Genomic DNA, 17,845 nt, shown 5'->3' with positions numbered 1-17,845 from the left:
CTAGATTTTTTAGTGATAACAAAATTATCTTAATAATTCTTAATTGTATTGTTGTTATATTATCTAGGGTTGTAGAGGAATAAGCTAAAAAACTAGCAAATAACCTTTTTATATGACTAGGGTTCTTTAAGAAGCGAGCCTACCATTTCCTTAAAGGCCGGCAACGTATCTGCAGTTCCTCTGGTACTGCTGATGTCCATATAGGCGTCGTCGATCACCTCAGTAGTCTCGCCGCCCGTTTACCCACTTTCATTATAAAAAAATAAGAGGTCACCAATATTTTTCCGGCCTTTAAGAAAGACGAAGTATAAGAAAGAGTAAGTAAGTGCCTCATATAAAGTACAGAGAATTATACTTTGTCTTTTATAATTTATAATCAACTAGCTGTTCCCAAGCGGCTTCATACGCGTGAAATTATAAAAAAACTTTATTTTATTGTTTACATTTGTCAAATTCTCAATTGCAAATGTCAAAATTACCGTTACCATAACAACCCTGCTTATGTTGGTAGCTTGTAGTTTATAGTCCCTTTCCCACATGATGGTTTATTCCAATTAATTTACCCCCTCAGTTTAATAGCGTGCAAATATATAGCCTAAAGCGTGTAGTAAGTGTAGGGCTTTTTATTAAAGAAAAAAATATTCAAAAATATGCTGTGTTTGTTGACATCCTACGCCACAAAGTAGTGTGTGTTTACGCTTTATTATATTAGTATAGATTACACAACAATTAAATTTGTAAACGGCGATGACTTAATTTATCTCACATTTCAGGGGAGACTATTTTTGCATTGGAAATACCGAGGAATTTACGTCGGTTTTATCGACCAATATAGATTATACATATCGTTAATAACAAGCGTATAATAAATGTATAATTGCATGATGTACGTCCAGTTATCGAGAGTAAACGATACGAGTCGCATCATGGATTTTTTAGTGCTGATTCTTTGTGAGTATTTAAAAGTAACATATTAAAATTTACGGTGTCTTAACTGCGAGCATGATACCGCAGACATACTGTGTAAGGACAGCGGCTTAAGTTCTACCCTGACATTGGTTATCTTCAAGTTCTGATGTTACGAACTTAGGAAAAACTTTACATGTATACTTATACTTTTGTACTTATTATATTAGATAAGTATCTATACTAATATTATAAAGAGGGAAGATTTGTATTTTTATATGTATTCGATTCACGTAAAAACTACTTGGTCCATTTTAAAAATTCTGCCACCATTAGAAATGTAATTTAATCTGTAAGTAACATAGGCTATGTTTTTACTACATTTTTAATTTCATGCGGACAAAATCGCGGGCAACAGCTAGTAATAAGATAAAGAGAAATATTTGTATTTTTTTGTATGAATTGAAATAACTCAAAAGCGACTGGGCAGATTTAAAATATTCTTTCACCATTTCAAAGGTAACTGTGAATAACATAGGCTATATTTTGAAACCATTGATATTAAATTAACTTGTTATATTAATCACAAAATAGTCTACAAACGTAATTACTATAGTTATAGTTTCTTTTCAGTTTCTTTTGTGATCGCAAGTAACGATGTCATCGCAGGCCGTTTACCATATGGACTCAGATACAAAGATCGGAGGACAATCGATATATCTTCTATGAGGTTACTTAAGGTATATTCAATTTAGAGTGTTCTTGCTTCTTTTACTTACTATTGGTAATTTCAGTGCTGCATACCTTTAATTTGTGATTCCTCAAATTTATTCTTCATTGTGTATATCCGGGTGATCCGAGCACCTTGTTCACTTTGGGCTTCACTGGCACATAGTTTGCTTAACAATACCACTGCATACTATAAAAAACATACAGACGAATTGAGTACCTCCTTCTTTTGGGAAGTCGGTCAACAAAGTCGCTTCTCGCTGTCTGTCTGTATGCTAAGACCTTTAAAACTACGCATTTGATTTTGATGCAGTTTTCTTTTTTTTTTCTATAACATAAGATGGCAAATGAGCAAGCGGCCACCTGAATCCGCCAAAATGGCGAAGCGACCGCTGCCCATAGACATCTGCAATTGCAGATGCGTCGCCTACCCTTGTCCGACGGAGGAGAAGACGCACATAAAGAGGATATTTCCTCTTCCTATGAATCTCCTCCATCGTCAAATCCACTTCCCCTTCCCATTCTCTCATAAAAAAAGGGTGGTAAAGAGAAAGGGACTTAAATTAGGCCTCCGGCACCACACTCATCAAACGAAACACGGAATTTCTTCCATTTGACGCCTGTCTTCTGTGTGGTCGTGGTATTACACCGGGCGTGTCGACCCATTCGTGCTAAGATGTTAAAGCGGGCACTACCACTGTTAACTGTTTTTTTTAATAGATAGCGTGATTCAAGAAGTTATGTATAATATAATTTATAATACATAATAATTTTAGAATTCTAATGTGCTGTCGTAAATAATATCTTCCTATCAGTATTGGACCCATGCGATGCCGCGGCGGATCGCTAGTAATACAATAAATGCAATATTCAGGATGTGTACGAGGCGAGTGACGACAAGAATGTAGTGACTTCTCCACTTGGCATATTCGTGCTGCTCTCCTTGTACTCGACGGTGACCAACGGCACATCCAGACAGGAGATCCAGAATTACCTGGGATTCCAAGACTACAGACAGGTTAGACTACCCAGCAAACAGTAATTGTGAGGTTTTGTAACAATAAAAGATCTCTATTAAGTGTTACTTTTTATTATTATGTTCTTTAGTTTATTTTAAAATCCGAAATTAGAAATTATTATTGTTAGTTACGTAATTATCTATACTAGTTAATATTGTAAAGAGGAACGATTTGTATTTTTGGATTTCAATATGTATTTGATTCATGCAAAAACTACTGGGCCGATTTAGAAAATTCTTTCACCATTTGAAAGGTAATATATCTGTGAGTAACATAAGATATAATTTAATTTCACGCGGACGAAGTCATGAGCAACATCTAGTCTGATATAAAATGTTTTTTTTTATAATATGAGGTGGCAAACGAGCAAGCGGCCACCTGAATCCTCCGAAATCAAGAGCGACCACTGCCCATAAACATCCGCAATTGCAGATGCGTTGCCTACCCATAATTGACTGAGGAGGAGACGCACCTGAAGAGGACATTTCCCCTTCCTATGCGTCTCCTCCGCCGTCAAATCCACTTTTCCTTTCCATCCTTTCCTCTTAAGAAAATGGTGGAAAGGGAAAGGGACTAAAATTAGGCCTCCGGCATCACACTCATCAGACGAAACGCGAAATTGCTTCCAGGCGTGAAGGCCTGTTTTCTGTGTGGTCGTGGTATTACACCGGGCGAGCCGGCCCATTCGTGCGAAGATGTTAAAGCGGGCTCTACCATTGTTCTTTTTCAGTTGACGCATTCATATGAATTTTTAAGCGAGAGTTTATCCTCAATGGACCCTACATTGTTGACGTTCGCCAACAAAGTCTGCATCTCAGATAAATACCAGCTTGAGAACGAGTTCGTGACCCTCGCCACGCGACGCTACCACAGCGAAGTATCACCTATCGACTTACAAAATCCTGAAGCGGCCGCTAATTCCGTCAACCAGTGGGTGAGTTAGATCGTTACATCGTAAGGGCGTATACCTTTGAATAAACTATGGCACAACTGCTGTGCGATTGTCGATTGTTTTGCAGCCAATCAACTGTTTAGTTGCAGAACTAAAAATCAAGTAGTGTGCGCACCTCCATATAGCTCATAGGAATCAAAGCGCAACTAAACAGTTGTGCTATACTTGAGAACGAGATCGGATGAGAAATATGCCACTATTAGGATTCGAACCCCTAAATGCAAGCAGCTGTTACGAAATCAAATAGGTGGCTCTTTCAGTATCTGGCATTAATTGTGCAAGCTGACATGTGTATACCCGGCCTTAAGTTCTAATTATAAATGCTTTACCGATGGCCTCATGAGGTCCCTCGTCACTGACCGTACCTAGCAGACGATCGCGGGACGCGGTCAGTTGTGGGAGGGTGTCATCGGCAAATCTTCTGTCTTCTACCGTTACCGTTACATCATTCATTAAATGTCTTTTAATGGTAAAATTATTTTTAAATAAAATTACAGGCTAACATGAAAAGTGGCGGCAACATTAAGGACCCAGTGTCTCCCATGATGTTTACTCCTGACACAGTCGCGTTGCTTCTCAATGTCATCTATTTCCAGGTTATTAAAATAATAGAATTTTATTCACATAATGCGTACTATTAGAATGCTACACGAAGAGCTTGCAAAAGCGACGACTAAGGCTTTCCTAATAATTAAACAAAAATTATCAAAGAAACATAACTGGCTTGACATTAACATTAAAAAAATATATGATATTATACATATCTATATTAATATAATAAAGCGTATACAGTTATGTAGGATGTCAGCAATCACAGGATATTCTGGATTTATTCTATTTAAAAAAAAGCCTTACTTACGACTATCTATAGGCTATAGGCTATATATTAATATTAAACTTATGGGGTTATTAAATTGGAAAAGTTATCTGTGAGAAAGGAACAAAAACTAAAAACCAATAGCAGCAAAAAAGGTTGCCATAGTTACTTCAATTTCAGCCAAAAGCAAAGGCATTCGTTATGATTTAAAAATTGAAATTATTACAGAATGTAAGAAATAAAACCATTTTTTTTGATAATGTTTGTATTAAATTAATCGTAACAGAAGTACGATTAAAAATAAATTTTATACCACATAGGGAAAGTGGAAGTATCCGTTCGGGGTAGATGACACAACAGAGGAAGCGTTCCGCGTGAGCCCGACAGAAACCATCATGAAACCCACCATGCGGATTGAGAGGGAATTCACCTACGGTCATGATAATTTATTACGAGCTACAGTAAGTGTAACATTCGAACTATGCAACGTTTCCTCGTTAGAGCGTGGCTCGCGTCTCATTGCTGGGAGGAGAAATGCGCGCTGGAATTCATAATTCGCTGTGAATCTATACATATAATAAAATTGGAATGTCTGTAATATCAATAGAAAATGAACGAACGGAAATTTAAATAACGAAAATCGCATTTAAAACTTTTTGTCTGTCTGTTCTCAAGCCGCGTTTGTTTCTGGTGATCTCCGAAACTGCTCGGATTTCGACTGGTCTTTCACTGAAGGGCAGTTGACAGACAGGCATATTATAGGCTACTTTTTTTAATTCCGCGCTGTCAAAATGGCGACCGGACTGCTATCTCTGGAACGGGTGGACCGATTTGGACGGGACTTTAAATGGAAGGTAGCTGTAACGAGCAACAGCTAGTGACAAATAAGTGTTACTAAATATTTTATTATTTCCAGATGATACAGTTGCCGTACAATGAGACCGACTTTTCGATGTTTATAGTAGTACCAGATGAAATAGATGGACTGCCATCGTTATTGGATACGTTAGCAGAAGTTGGCGCACTACGGGTCTTCTCTAAACGCAACATGACATACCGCAAAGTGTACTTACAGATGCCGAAGTTTGAAGTTAAAACGAAGTCTAACGTGAAAGATATTTTAGTAAAGGTAAGTTTGTAAACGTTGAGTGTATTTTTCACCTTATTGTATCTACAGTTAGCTACATAAATATAAACACAAACACACAAAAAAATTAAATCAAATATACTATGTGTTCTTTCAGACTATGCTCCAGATCTATACCAAATTTTATCCAGATCCGTTCAACCGTTTAGGCTACAAACTCTTATAAACATCCATCCATCTAAACTTTCGCATTCGCATTTATAATATTAGTAAGATTTACGACCTTCAGAATTAGGAATGTAAGAATACGCTTGTACATTTCCTATTACGTTTTGTACTGTTGACGACAACGTGCATAAACATTTTGAAACCGAAGACGTCACAAGTTTCTAGTTTTGGAAATGTATTCATATTTCTGCAGCTGATTGTACTTAGTAACCTTTTATTTGGTTCACGGTTATTTTGTAATGCAGGAAGGTGTGCGCGGCATCTTCGATAAGTATAATACGGGAGTCGTGAAAGGCGAGGAGGTGAGGGTGTCCGAGGTGTTCCAGCAAGCCAGCATCACTGTGGACGAGGCGGGTACGGAGGCCGCTGCTTTTACTTGTGAGAATCATACGTTTTTATCTATAGCATTACCGATGGAACTGATACACCATTGACCCTTCGCAGCTGTCTATGGTGACAGATGTCGAAATTCAAAATTCAAAGTTTTTTTCTAAATTATCATTTTTATAATACTAGCTTAAGCTAAAGGGTTTAGCTTAGGTAAAGCTTTAGGGTTTAAACCCGTCTCCGTTCGCGTGGAGCTATAAAAAAGCAGGCCTATGTGTTCTTCCAGATTATCCTCTAGGTCTATGCCAAATTTCATCGAGATCCGTTTAGCAGTTTAGGCTACAAACTCTTACAAACATCCATCCATCTAAACTTTCGTATTTATAATATTAGTTTATTATATCAGTAAGATTATTATTTGAATCGCGTTTCAGATTTTGGACTCGAGTTAAGATGTCTCATGGAAGAGGATGAGCCTGTGGTTTTCTTTGTGGATCGGCCGTTCGTTTACGCGATTTTACATAAGGATGTTGTTTTATTTACTGGAACTTACACGCATTAGATATACTAGCTGTGAGACGCGACTTTGTGTCATTTTTGTATGTGATTAATTTAAGTATTCCTGTGGCGTTTCATGTCTTAAATATAAAATGTTATAGTTAAGTATTAAACAATAAAAATATTAACTGTGTTTTGTTTAAATATTATAAATCTGTATTCTCGAGTTTTTTAATAATTTAACATTGTCATTGTCACATTTTGTAAAACTATTTTTGGGTGCGAAGTTTTTTTTTCAAACATCTTTGAGAGTGTTTTCACACTGGGTTATTTAAAAAGCAAGACGTTGGTTAAATAAAAGTCAAGAATGGTTTTCAATTATTTATATTGAAATTATCACCTTCTTAATCAGCAGTGAAGGGTGTCTACGTTTTACGTACAACACAAATACAAAAGACAGGGCGGCGCGACGCTGCATCGCCGCGAAACCGCAAAATAACGCTATACGAAAGTAAACCTCTCATGTAGATTTTCTCTGTCGTGTATAAAAATATATTCCAGTCACTTATTACCGTAAAAACAGGAATAATTGAGGCTTTACAATTTCTTGTATTTCGCTTCGCTTTCGCATTCGTTTCGCTTCCGCGGGTGCAGTCGCCAGCGCCGATCGGTGGGACTTGCCTCAAGGCACTTGAGATTACCAGCTTCGGATTTATTTGGCAAGTCGTAAGAGAACGAATTTACTTCACGCTTGTTATATAAAATTATTTTATTAACACTTTATGGGCAGTTTTGTAAAAATTATAGTTATTTCTAAAAAAATAATTTTATAGAACAAGAGTGAATTATAAAAAATATATTTGTTACGTAAAATTTTCAACAGAACAATTAAGGCTACAAAATTATTGCTCGATCATTTTATTCGCTTTACATTTAATTGATAAAAAACATTGTAAAATAAAGGTTATTTTTAAGGCCTAGATCAAACTGAATGAATGAAGTATATCCCTTTATATTCATAAACTTTAATCTAATGTATTGTACCATAACATTACATTCTAAGTTAATTGATATTGTGTAAAATATTCAGTCTGAAAATAGCACATAGATATATAACCTACTAGCTTTCGCCCGCGACTCTATCCGCGTCAATTACAAAAAGTGTTCTCCCAGACCTTCCTCTACATCTATGCCAAATTTCATCAAGATCCGTTCAGCAGTTTAGGCTACAAACTCTAATATTCATCTAAACTTTTGCATTTAAATTAGTAAGATAGATTTGAACAGACATTTAAAAAGTATATAGACTAGACAAAGTGAACAATATTTTCAACGGTACTCACTGTGGAAGGTACTATATCTGTTTCAAATTAAGTGTCAAATATGCCTCCTGTATATATTTTTAATCTCTTTGTATCTACAGTTCCGTGAACGAGTAACAAAGAAATTTTAGTAGGACTTTCAATTTTGTCATTCAAAATATAAAAGAACATTTCGTAAATCTTAGAGATCAACTTTTTTCCGTCGATAACGATGATGCCACCTTGAGGCCGTTAGAGGCGTAGAGAGGACCTAAATATAATAGACCTTTCATTTTTTATTTGAATAAAACATACCCTCAATATTTTAAAGTTGCATTGCTCACTCTAATCTTATTTAGACTGTAGATTTATTTAAACTGCGATACTATTATTGAGGTTTTTAATGAAATGCAGGCAATATAAATTTAATTCTACAGTAGGGGTTATACTTTGGGACCTCTATAGATTATATATCTATGGGCATAATTACCGATACAATGTAGGAAAATTTCTTAAACCATTCCGTTCCAATTGGTTGTAACAAAACCTTTGACTAAACTATCGCACAACTGTTGTGCGATTGTCGAATGTTTAGCAGTCAACTGTTTAGTTGCACAACTAAAAATCGGGCAGCGTAACCTCCATATAGGCTGATAGGAATCAAAGGGACACTAAACAGTTCTGTTATAGTTTAGTCAAAGGTGAACTCTTTCGTTAACTACAGACTTTCAGTTCAATTGTAACTGAACAGTCAAATTGTTCAGTTAAAACTGTGCATGAGGATTTGTAGAGCTTTACAAAGAAGCATTGTACTATTATTGGTTTAAAACAAATGTTTTACAATATACATTGTGATTCTTGGATCAAATCTTTGTTTTAGAATATATTTTGAGTTAAAAGGTAGCTGGTAATGTCCATTAGTCTAGACAAAATGACTTTCGATTAGAATATTGCTAGAAAAATCAACAAAATGTATAAAAACGTATATAGTTGACATCTCGAAAGTTATTGTCAGTTTTATATTTTTGACTTTTTCATCAACAAGGCCGAAGTCTTCCAAAGTTTATGATCCGTCAGAATCATCCTGTATATGTGTTATTATGGCAAATTATTCAATTAAAAATAGCAAATACGAGCATTCCACCAGCAATTGTTATTAGTTGAAAATCAGTCCAACTACATGTAATAATTTCGTTTTGTTTTTTAAATTTTATTCAAATGTTATTATCTATCATTATAAATGCACTTCTCGTTATTAGATAATAATTTATGCTACGTTAATATAAAAGTATTCGAAAAAGAAACTAATTTCCCGCCAAAATGTAAACACAACTTACGAATGATATTGACATATTAAACTTTTAATAAACAAAAAGTGAATTACAAATATGATTTCGGTTTTTTAATATGGCTTTAATAAAAAGAAACAAACAAGAGTCGGTAAAGAAGTTCATTTAGCTCTGTCTGAAAACATATAATAACAAACGAAAACAATAAAAGTTACATGACAGCTGCAGTATGAAAAATTTGTCAAAAAACTGCAATAATTAAAATATAACCACCGGTTTTGTTATTTTTATAAGTCTATATTTTTTTTTAATTTCAAACCTATGCATTTCAGAACGATAAAATTAACATTCGTAAGCAAAATGGCGGTTAAATGTCAAAAATAATACAAAGAGGTTAACTTAAAACATAGAAAAAACTGAAATACTCGAAAATACTGAAATAATGATGGCATGGCTTACTTTTGGAATGACTTATATTTAACTTCTTTGGTGTTGTGTCAACAATGACCTCAATATATAGATAGGTTCATCGAAATAACAGTTTTTAAAACGCTTCATTTACTGAAAGGTTGAATATTTATGTTAGAGTTTAAAATATCAAAATAAATAAAATGCTGATAATCAAATAGGGAATTAATTTATAGCCTATCCATTTATAGAGGTCAATGTTTGTTGCTTGCTATGGGACGCTAATGGCGTTCTATCTATCCACTAAAGAATTGATATTAACACACATTTTTTTACATACACAATCACATTAATCGTGTTACTAATTTATATTCTATTTTTACTCTATATTTACAGGAAATCTATTTACATAAGGGAATATTTGAGATCATTGCATTGATATATTACAAAACGCCGTCTCTCGCATCACTTATTAATTAAAAATAATACTTTTAAAACGAGACCTGTTGGCAACATTATACTACAAATGTCTATTGCATTGCTGTGTTGCCATAACAATTTTGAATGTATTTTGCATTTTTCAGTCAATATCTGCAGTTGGCACGTGAATCATATTGGTACTCTTGTAAATGACGTGCCAACTGAAATCGAACTGGCCCTACGAACATTTTTTTTTGTATGAAAGTGGATATCAGTTCCATTAACTGTTATACTGCGAATATTTATTATTATATACATGTATTGCACATAAACAAAACAATACGAGTGCATATGCACTTTTACTGCGGGTCTCGACTTGTATATATTCGTCTCTTTCATTTATATTGATAAAACAGAGACAGAAATATATGAGAACAGAACAAACCCGCAGTGATACCCGGTTCACATCATTCCAGTCCAGCGATCAAATCCAGCGCTAGACAACTGAAAATACACAGAATGTAGTGGTTTTCAGTGTAAGATTAAATGTTTTTATATTCATTCCAGCGCTGGTTTCATCCACTGGACTGGAATTATGTAAACCAGATCTGTGTCTATTAACCGAATCTCTCTTTGACGAGGAACATGAGTTTCTTCTTGCCTTTGTATTTGAGTTTGATTTCTTGGAGCAACGCAGCGAACTGATGCGGGCCGTCGTGCGCCAACGCGAATGTGTCTCGAGCCTTGCCTACACATTCACAAATAATTAGTAAAATACACCAAAACATGAATTTACAGAAAAAAAAAACAATTAAAAAAACTATAGTAAGAGGCCACTTGAATTCCCCAAAATAGTAAATTGAATTTGGCCTATAGACATCTCAATTTGCTGATCCCTTGTTATCAACCCAGAGAGTAGCACAAGAAAGTCTTTCCTCTGCCCGTTTTAACATACTATCTTTTAGCCGCAACTCCGTCCACGTGGTATTAAAATAAAGTAGGTAGCCTATGTGTTCTTCCAGACTACATCTGTGCTAAATATCATCGAAATCAGTTCAGCAGTTTAGGCTACAAGCTCTAACAAACATTCATCAATCAAAATTTTACATTTATATGAGATTTCAAGCATCTTGGATGGTGTTGTGTAAATGAGGGCAAAAATATTCATCCATTCCTAACAACAAACTTGTTATGAAAAGTTCACATTTGGCCAGTACAGTAAGACAGTCAAGCATGGATTGTATGAACTCACGAGTCGACAACTCACTTATGTGTACTGTCCAACTGTATTACCCAAGTGTGTACGAAGCATACGTACCGAGGAAGTCTACGAAGTCGGCGTAGTGTCGCGGCGAGATGTGCGCCAGTCGCGCGTGCGTCGTGGACGCGTACGCACGCAGCGCCGCCTCCAGCAGCGGCCGCAGTGGCGTCGGCGGACGCGGCGGAGGCGGACGTGCGCGCGAGCACCCCGCCGCCGCCACGCAGCAGCGACGCAGCACATCTGACTACAAACACAATATGAAGTACATAGGTACTATCGGGGAAGTTGGCGGTATTCCAATTTTAAAACAGTGAGTGTACTTTATCATTTGCGCAATTCAATGTAATGGAGTATGTCGGTAACCTTAATCCCTAAAGCCTCGAAAATATTCATATTAAGAATTCGTACCTCGTGCAGAAAACTTTAAGCTAGAGACATTTCGAACGTTTTATACGTACAAACAACATTAAAATAGCAAATTTAACATAAATTGATTCAAAAAGACTGTTATTCGGGTGTACAACTTGTTGATTTCAATTAATGTAATTATTAACTGCATCCTCAGTTTTATGACGGAGAATGAAAGAGACGACGGTATAAAACAAGGGGCGGGGTAGTGGAGTTGTCAATTGTTGTATAAGACATGGTAATTACCAGCACGGGCGCGCACTGCACGTTCTTGACGAGCAGCGGCAGCATGGCCTGCAGCTCGGCGCGGCCCAGCGAGTGCGCCAGCGCCACCGCCCAGTGGATGTCCGCGATCGCGGGGTGGCTGTCCTGCACCACCACACACACATACACTTTATACATAAACATAGTCATTTACATTTTAGCAAGAGTTAAAAACAAAACAGACGACTTGAGTACCTCTTTATTTTCGGAAGTCGGTAAAAAAAAGAGTGTAATTATATGGTAGTATATGGAAGAAATCTATGCCTACCCGGGACAATGATTGTTTTTAATATAAATGTTAGTAGATTTTTATTAATTTGCCAATATTTATTTAACCATTCCAATTAAGATCTAGACTTGTGCGTAAATTTGGTTTACAAATATCAAATGGCAGGATTCGAACCCTTGACCCTGTGATCGAAGTTTCGTAACTATAACAATTAGATTGATGGGGCTTAAATAATAAATTGATTTAATAATTCAATGTAATTTATATGAATAAACGCTTGTTATTGTAACATAGTGTATGGTCCTTCGAATCGGAAATCCGTAATCCTAACCATTAAGCTATTGGAACTTAAATAAATTACTAAATAATAATTTAATTTAATAATTCAATGAAATATATATGAATAAAGGCTTATTACGATAGTAATGGAGCGCATGGTCCTTCGAGTCGGATTGACAGTAATTACAGCGGTTACGTTGTGTCGCTGGACCAACGCAGTTACCTGGTTGTAGTGCAGGTGCAGGTTGCGCATGGCGAGCGTGGCGAGGCGCATGGCGCGCGCCGGCTGGCCGCGCTGCTCCATGTAGCGCGCCACCGCGAACAGCTGGCTGGAGGCCAGCGCGCCGCGCGCCGCCGCGCCGCCCACCGCCGCGCACGCCGCCTCGAACGCGCCCGCCGAGCCCTCGCACACCGACAGCGCCGACAGCGCGCAGCCCGGCGGGTCCTGACACCGGACATACAATAGTAAAAATAAAGTTCCCAGACAACAGAAAAGCATCCATGTAAAGTCGGGGAAATCCACAGTGTTCCATCATCATCCACTTGCCCTCATCCCTTACGAAGGGTCGGCACAGTATGTGCTGCTCCTCACATCTGATTCCACTCCTTTCTTAAGCACATCCTCTACATAAAAAAACATTTTTTTGCAACTAGAAACTTTTGTTATAAATAAAAACAATGGGAATTGTACACACGACTTTTAAATTAGGTTACCGCCAGATTCCCCGATTGTAAAGTCGCGGAAATCCGCGATTTTCCTCAGAAGAAAATTCCTCATTCAATGCAACGAGTCAAACATCTCTTCCTACTAATTATATAGTGAGTAACGCAAACGAAAGGATTATTAAGTTATTTCAATATTAGTATAGATGTGTACCTTGGCGGCGCACTGCAGCGCCAGCGTGCGCGCGCAGGCGCTCAGCTTCTCCTGCTGGTCGAAGCTGAGGCCGAGGCGCAGCGCCGTGGCGTGCGACATGGCCGCCGCCGCCACCGGGCCCGTCGCCTCCGTCGGCGTGAACAGCTCGAACCTGACACCAAATATCTTATTTTAAACGTTTACTAAGCTAACACTCGACCACGATCGCGATCGTTTACTCTACTTTTGAAGGCTACTGACGCCGCCAACTTGTTTCAATCCCTTACAGTACCCACAAGAAACAATATTTCAAACATTTTCGTTCGAACTTGCGGTATATTAATTACAAAAGGATAGAATCCGGCCATTTGATTTATATTTACTACTAAAATTACTGTTAATAAACTATAGTATACACTACGTCTATGGGCAGCTATTATAGTCTTTTTTGAGGCGTTTTTATACATATTTTACAGTTTTCAACCATACGCAAGGAAGACTCCTGACAACCAAGAAGTGGGGAGGGGGGGGGGGCAAACAAGGATTCATCTTAATAATAGATATTATCGAGATTACAGTCTAACATTTTAAAATAAGTTTAAATTAGAACGAATAAAAGCTATTATAAACAATCGCCTATCCATTTATGCAGATGAGAGGAGACTGTGAGTGCTGACCAGTTCTGCATGATGGAGAGCAGCGCGTCCAGGCCGAGCTCCGTGGCGCAGGTGACCAGCCAGCGCACCATCTCGCGCCGCCGCCAGTTCACCGACGACAGCGTCATACGTAGCACCTGCACAATACAACATTACCTCCAAATAGCCTGCTTAAGGATACTTTATTAATTAAAAAGTGTAAGGGCCTGTCCCACAATTCTTGTAAATTGTCAAATAACAATCCAATGTATAAAAACTTTGTAAAAAATATTGGACTTTGGTAATATATCTGACAGTGACGTCACTTTTAAGCTATCTGAGCCTCTATCAGCCAGTGGTGGGACAGGCACTAAGTATTATGAAATAAGTAAATATATATGTAATGTTGTACCTGCAGGCCGAGTTCGAAGGCGGCGGCGAGCAGGTCCCTGTGGTGGTGCGGCGCGTCGGGCGGCGCGGCGTGGCGCAGCGCGTCCTGCGCCAGCCGGAACAGCTGCGCCGCGCTGCGCACGTGCCGCTGCGCCGCCGCCAGCGCCGCGCGCAGCCGCGCCGGCGTGCCGCGCGCCGCGCCTACACCGTACATCAACACAACATTACTTCAAATCTATTCAAGAAATTAAAAATAAATAATCTTTAAGAACACAAATCTAAAAATTTTCTTATAGATATTGGACAAAAAAGATAGTACGATATACGCTCACGCCAAGTTTAAAAAACTGCCTAAACAAAGTTGGGTATAATTTAGATCAAACGCTCCCAACCGTTTTGCTTGTGAATCCGTTTCTAAAATTAACTAGTTTCGACGGAATTTCCATCTTTAGTTAGATAACGAAAGTTTAGTTAAAAGATGTAAATGAATATAGCAAGTTCACATACAAACGCACTTATAGGCAACCTTTCGGTGTTCGAAAGTAGTTAAAAATTTCATGAACCAAAAACAACCTAATTCACAATTCATCGATCTTTTGGACATTTGGTTAATTTGAAATTGGAGAATATGTGATGTAGGAGACAGTGTGAGCAGTACCGAGCAGTGCGCTGGCGAGCGCGGCCTGCTGCTGCTCGGCGTGCTGCAGCGTGTGCCAGGCGCCCGCGCCCGCGCCGCACGCCGCGCCGCACGCGCCGCCGCCGCCGCCGCCGTCCAGCGCGTACGCCTCCTCCACCATCGGCAGTCTGACACAAATACATACTTCATATTACGACTAAATAGTAACAAACCTATTTGATACAATATAAAAAACGAATGTACTTAAAAACTATATTTAGAAGTGAAAAAAGGACATAACACTCCGGGAAAAAGACGAATCGGATGACACTCCATTGAGGTTAGGTCGTTTAATTAATTTTAAATCGGTTTAAGACCTGTCCCATTATTTGTAAAGTATCTGACTACAATCCAACGTTAAAATATGTGATGGAAATATCGGATTTTGTTACCTTATTTGACAGTGACGTCATTTTTTAGCTATCTGAGCTTATTTCAACCAGTGGCGTAATAGCCCCTACGGGCCTTATTTACACCATATTTTACACTTTGGATAAAATCCCTAATGTGGGAATGAGACCATAAGTTGTTACCAACATTAAGGAAACAAGATTGCCGAAGTTTGTCATGTCAAGTCAGTTTGACATTTGCTATTGATAATTTGACAAATGTAAACAATAAAATAAAATTTTCATAATTGAATGGGGATGAAGCCGCACGGGAACAGCTAGTGTTCAAAATAGTTTGAGTTACCTCATAGCGCGCAGTCCGACGCGGTAGGCGAGCTCGGGGTCCGAGGGCAGCAGCGCCAGGAAGAGGTAGCGCGCGAAGGTGTGCGCGGGCGCCGAGCGCGGGTGCAGGCGCGCGCCCAGGCACGAGCTGGGCCCGCCCGCCAGCAGCGCGGCCGCCGCGCGCGCGCACACGCCCGCCGCCTCGCCCTCCACGCGCTGCAGCTGCGCGATCAGCCGCTCCTCCTGCCGCCGCCACCACCATCGTTATTACTTACCATCTTTATTTTAAACTTTGTAAACCAAAGATAAACAACATTGATATATTTATTGACTAGTTTTCACCCGCGACTAAGTACGCGCGGAAATTAATAAAAAAAACAAATGCAAGTAGCCTATGTATGCCATCTACACCAAATTTCATTGAAAGCCGTTTGGGTTAAAAATCTAACATCCATCCATCTTAACTTTCGCGTTTATAATATTAGTAAGAAGTAACATAACATAAAAACGTAGAATTGATGACGTTTCCCTCGTCTTGTTATGAATGATAAAATATTACATACTAGATGTTGCTGGCGACTTCGCCTGCGTGAAATTAAAAACTATTTTACTCACTGATAACGTAGATTTTTAATGGTGCAAGGATTTAAATCGGTCCAGTAGTTTTTGAGTTATTTCAATACATACAAAAAATCCAAATCTTTCCTCTTTATAATATTAGTATGGATCATTACATTCATCATTTACTTCTATGACGATGCAGCAGCTGACGCTGCTGGACTGTAGCGCAGTTGTAAGTACCTGTTTGCAGTATCTCTCCTGCGCGTACAGGCCGTGGGGCAACATGCGCTGCATGCCCAGCCCCAGCAGCGCCGCCTCCAGCGCCAGCGCCAGGTACGTCTCCTCGGGGTTCTTGCTGCCCGCCACCGGCACGTGCTGGTATCTGGAATGTAACAATATGTTTATTATTTAAAAAAAATAAAAAAAAACATCGTTGATCGCGACTTAACCACGTGAAATTAAGAAAAGTAATAAAAAATATTACGTGACTCACTGATAACGTAGCTTTTTAATAGTAAAAGAATTTTTAAAATTGACCTTGTAGTTTTTGAGTTATTTTAATACATACAAAAATACAAATTACTCTTTTTTATAATAAAAAAATGTGACAAAAGTGAAAAAACATGCACGCACGCATGCATGCATGCATCTTGCGGTTCCACCTTAAAAGCTAACTTCTTTTGAACGATTTGCACACTGAAACGACTTAGTAAAAAAATACAACAAAACATTTAAATGTGTCTACAAACAGTAGGTTATTAGTTCCCACCTAAGTTAACAGAAGTCACTCCTACATAATCGGGTAATTGCAAAAAGAGACGAGGTTTAGCAAGAAACAAAAAAGTATTGTGAAAGTGTAACATCGCGTATTCCGTGAAGTGTACCTGGGCGGCAGGCCGGTGGCGGGCTCCTCGTCCATATATGTGTGTAGGCGGGGCGAGGCGCGCTGGTCGTCGGGCGCCAGGCACGCGTCCGCCAGGCATTCGTGCACACACCACACCGCCTCCAGCGCCCACCCTGTCCACCCCCGACTGTCTGCACAGAGATAATAACACTATAAACAAGGTATAGTTAGAATCCGGTATTAAATACGTCGAGAGTAATACAGGGTTATTGGTAATTAGACGTATTCCCGTTTTTTTTTTACTTCGCCGTCTCTGTTCTTCTTGCGTAGCAAGAAATTTTATTAGACTAATTTGCCGACTTGTTCTGTTTTATAATGTTTATGATGAGATGATATAATTTCTATGAGGATTCAAAGAATCCAACAAGAGACGTATTTCCGTTAGGAGGTAATAGAGGGGATCATTTGTAATAATTTTGATCCAAAAGTGGACCATTTTCGAGTAACTTTGAGAGCGTCGGTGGCTCAGGGTTTAAGCACTTGACTTGTATTTAAATTCCGCTTGGGTTTAAATTCCGTCTTGCATCAATGTGATTTTCTCTTTTTCGAATTCTCATATGTACATTATTTACCCGACATTCTTACGGTGTAGGAAAACATCGTGATGCCTGCACATATTAGCGAAGAAATTCAAAGATATGTGTGAAGTCAACCAACCCGCACTGGGCCAGCGTGGTTGACTATGGCCTAGTCACCCTAATTTAGGGTAGGCTCCGAGCCCCTCGGTGGG

At 38.5% G+C, this 17,845-nt stretch overlaps 2 protein-coding genes across 2 annotated transcripts in view; one reads left to right on the top strand and one right to left on the bottom strand.

Moving 5' to 3' along the window:
• The first annotated feature begins 835 nt into the window (after window positions 1-835).
• Window positions 836-6,723, top strand: LOC106102232 (antichymotrypsin-1-like). Its single transcript, XM_013281654.1, has 9 exons — window positions 836-951; window positions 1,540-1,646; window positions 2,510-2,653; window positions 3,385-3,588; window positions 4,104-4,202; window positions 4,744-4,884; window positions 5,340-5,552; window positions 5,984-6,116; window positions 6,500-6,723. Exons 1-9 carry the CDS (start codon window positions 870-872, stop codon window positions 6,625-6,627), a joined length of 1,251 nt encoding a protein of 416 aa, XP_013137108.1. The 5' UTR covers window positions 836-869; the 3' UTR covers window positions 6,628-6,723.
• Window positions 6,724-9,503: 2,780 nt separating this feature from the next.
• Window positions 9,504-17,845, bottom strand: part of LOC106102078 (zinc finger SWIM domain-containing protein 4-like) — a 57,100-nt gene continuing 48,758 nt past the window's right edge. The window contains exons 12-22 of the mRNA XM_013281487.1: window positions 17,096-17,265; window positions 16,452-16,593; window positions 15,673-15,893; window positions 14,962-15,107; window positions 14,326-14,504; window positions 13,956-14,071; window positions 13,300-13,450; window positions 12,646-12,867; window positions 11,897-12,019; window positions 11,300-11,486; window positions 9,504-10,729 (exon numbers count right to left, since the gene is read on the bottom strand). Of these exons, the coding sequence (XP_013136941.1) occupies window positions 10,599-10,729; window positions 11,300-11,486; window positions 11,897-12,019; window positions 12,646-12,867; window positions 13,300-13,450; window positions 13,956-14,071; window positions 14,326-14,504; window positions 14,962-15,107; window positions 15,673-15,893; window positions 16,452-16,593; window positions 17,096-17,265 (1,788 nt within the window). The 3' untranslated portion in view covers window positions 9,504-10,598. The remainder of the gene's footprint in view (window positions 10,730-11,299; window positions 11,487-11,896; window positions 12,020-12,645; window positions 12,868-13,299; window positions 13,451-13,955; window positions 14,072-14,325; window positions 14,505-14,961; window positions 15,108-15,672; window positions 15,894-16,451; window positions 16,594-17,095; window positions 17,266-17,845) is intronic.

This window comes from Papilio polytes, unplaced genomic scaffold (assembly GCF_000836215.1).
Source record: "Papilio polytes unplaced genomic scaffold, Ppol_1.0 DF823923.1, whole genome shotgun sequence".
Lineage (NCBI taxonomy): Eukaryota > Metazoa > Arthropoda > Insecta > Lepidoptera > Papilionidae > Papilio > Papilio polytes.
This window is presented reverse-complemented; position numbering and strand designations above follow the sequence as displayed.

Coding starts and splice junctions, on each gene's coding strand:
- LOC106102232 (XM_013281654.1), top strand. CDS start 870: ATGTATAATTGCATGATGTACGTCCAGTTATCGAGAGTAAACGATACG. Junction 1,647..2,509: donor CTTCTATGAGGTTACTTAAG/GTATATTCAATT, acceptor TGCAATATTCAG/GATGTGTACGAGGCGAGTGA. Junction 2,654..3,384: donor GATTCCAAGACTACAGACAG/GTTAGACTACCC, acceptor GTTCTTTTTCAG/TTGACGCATTCATATGAATT.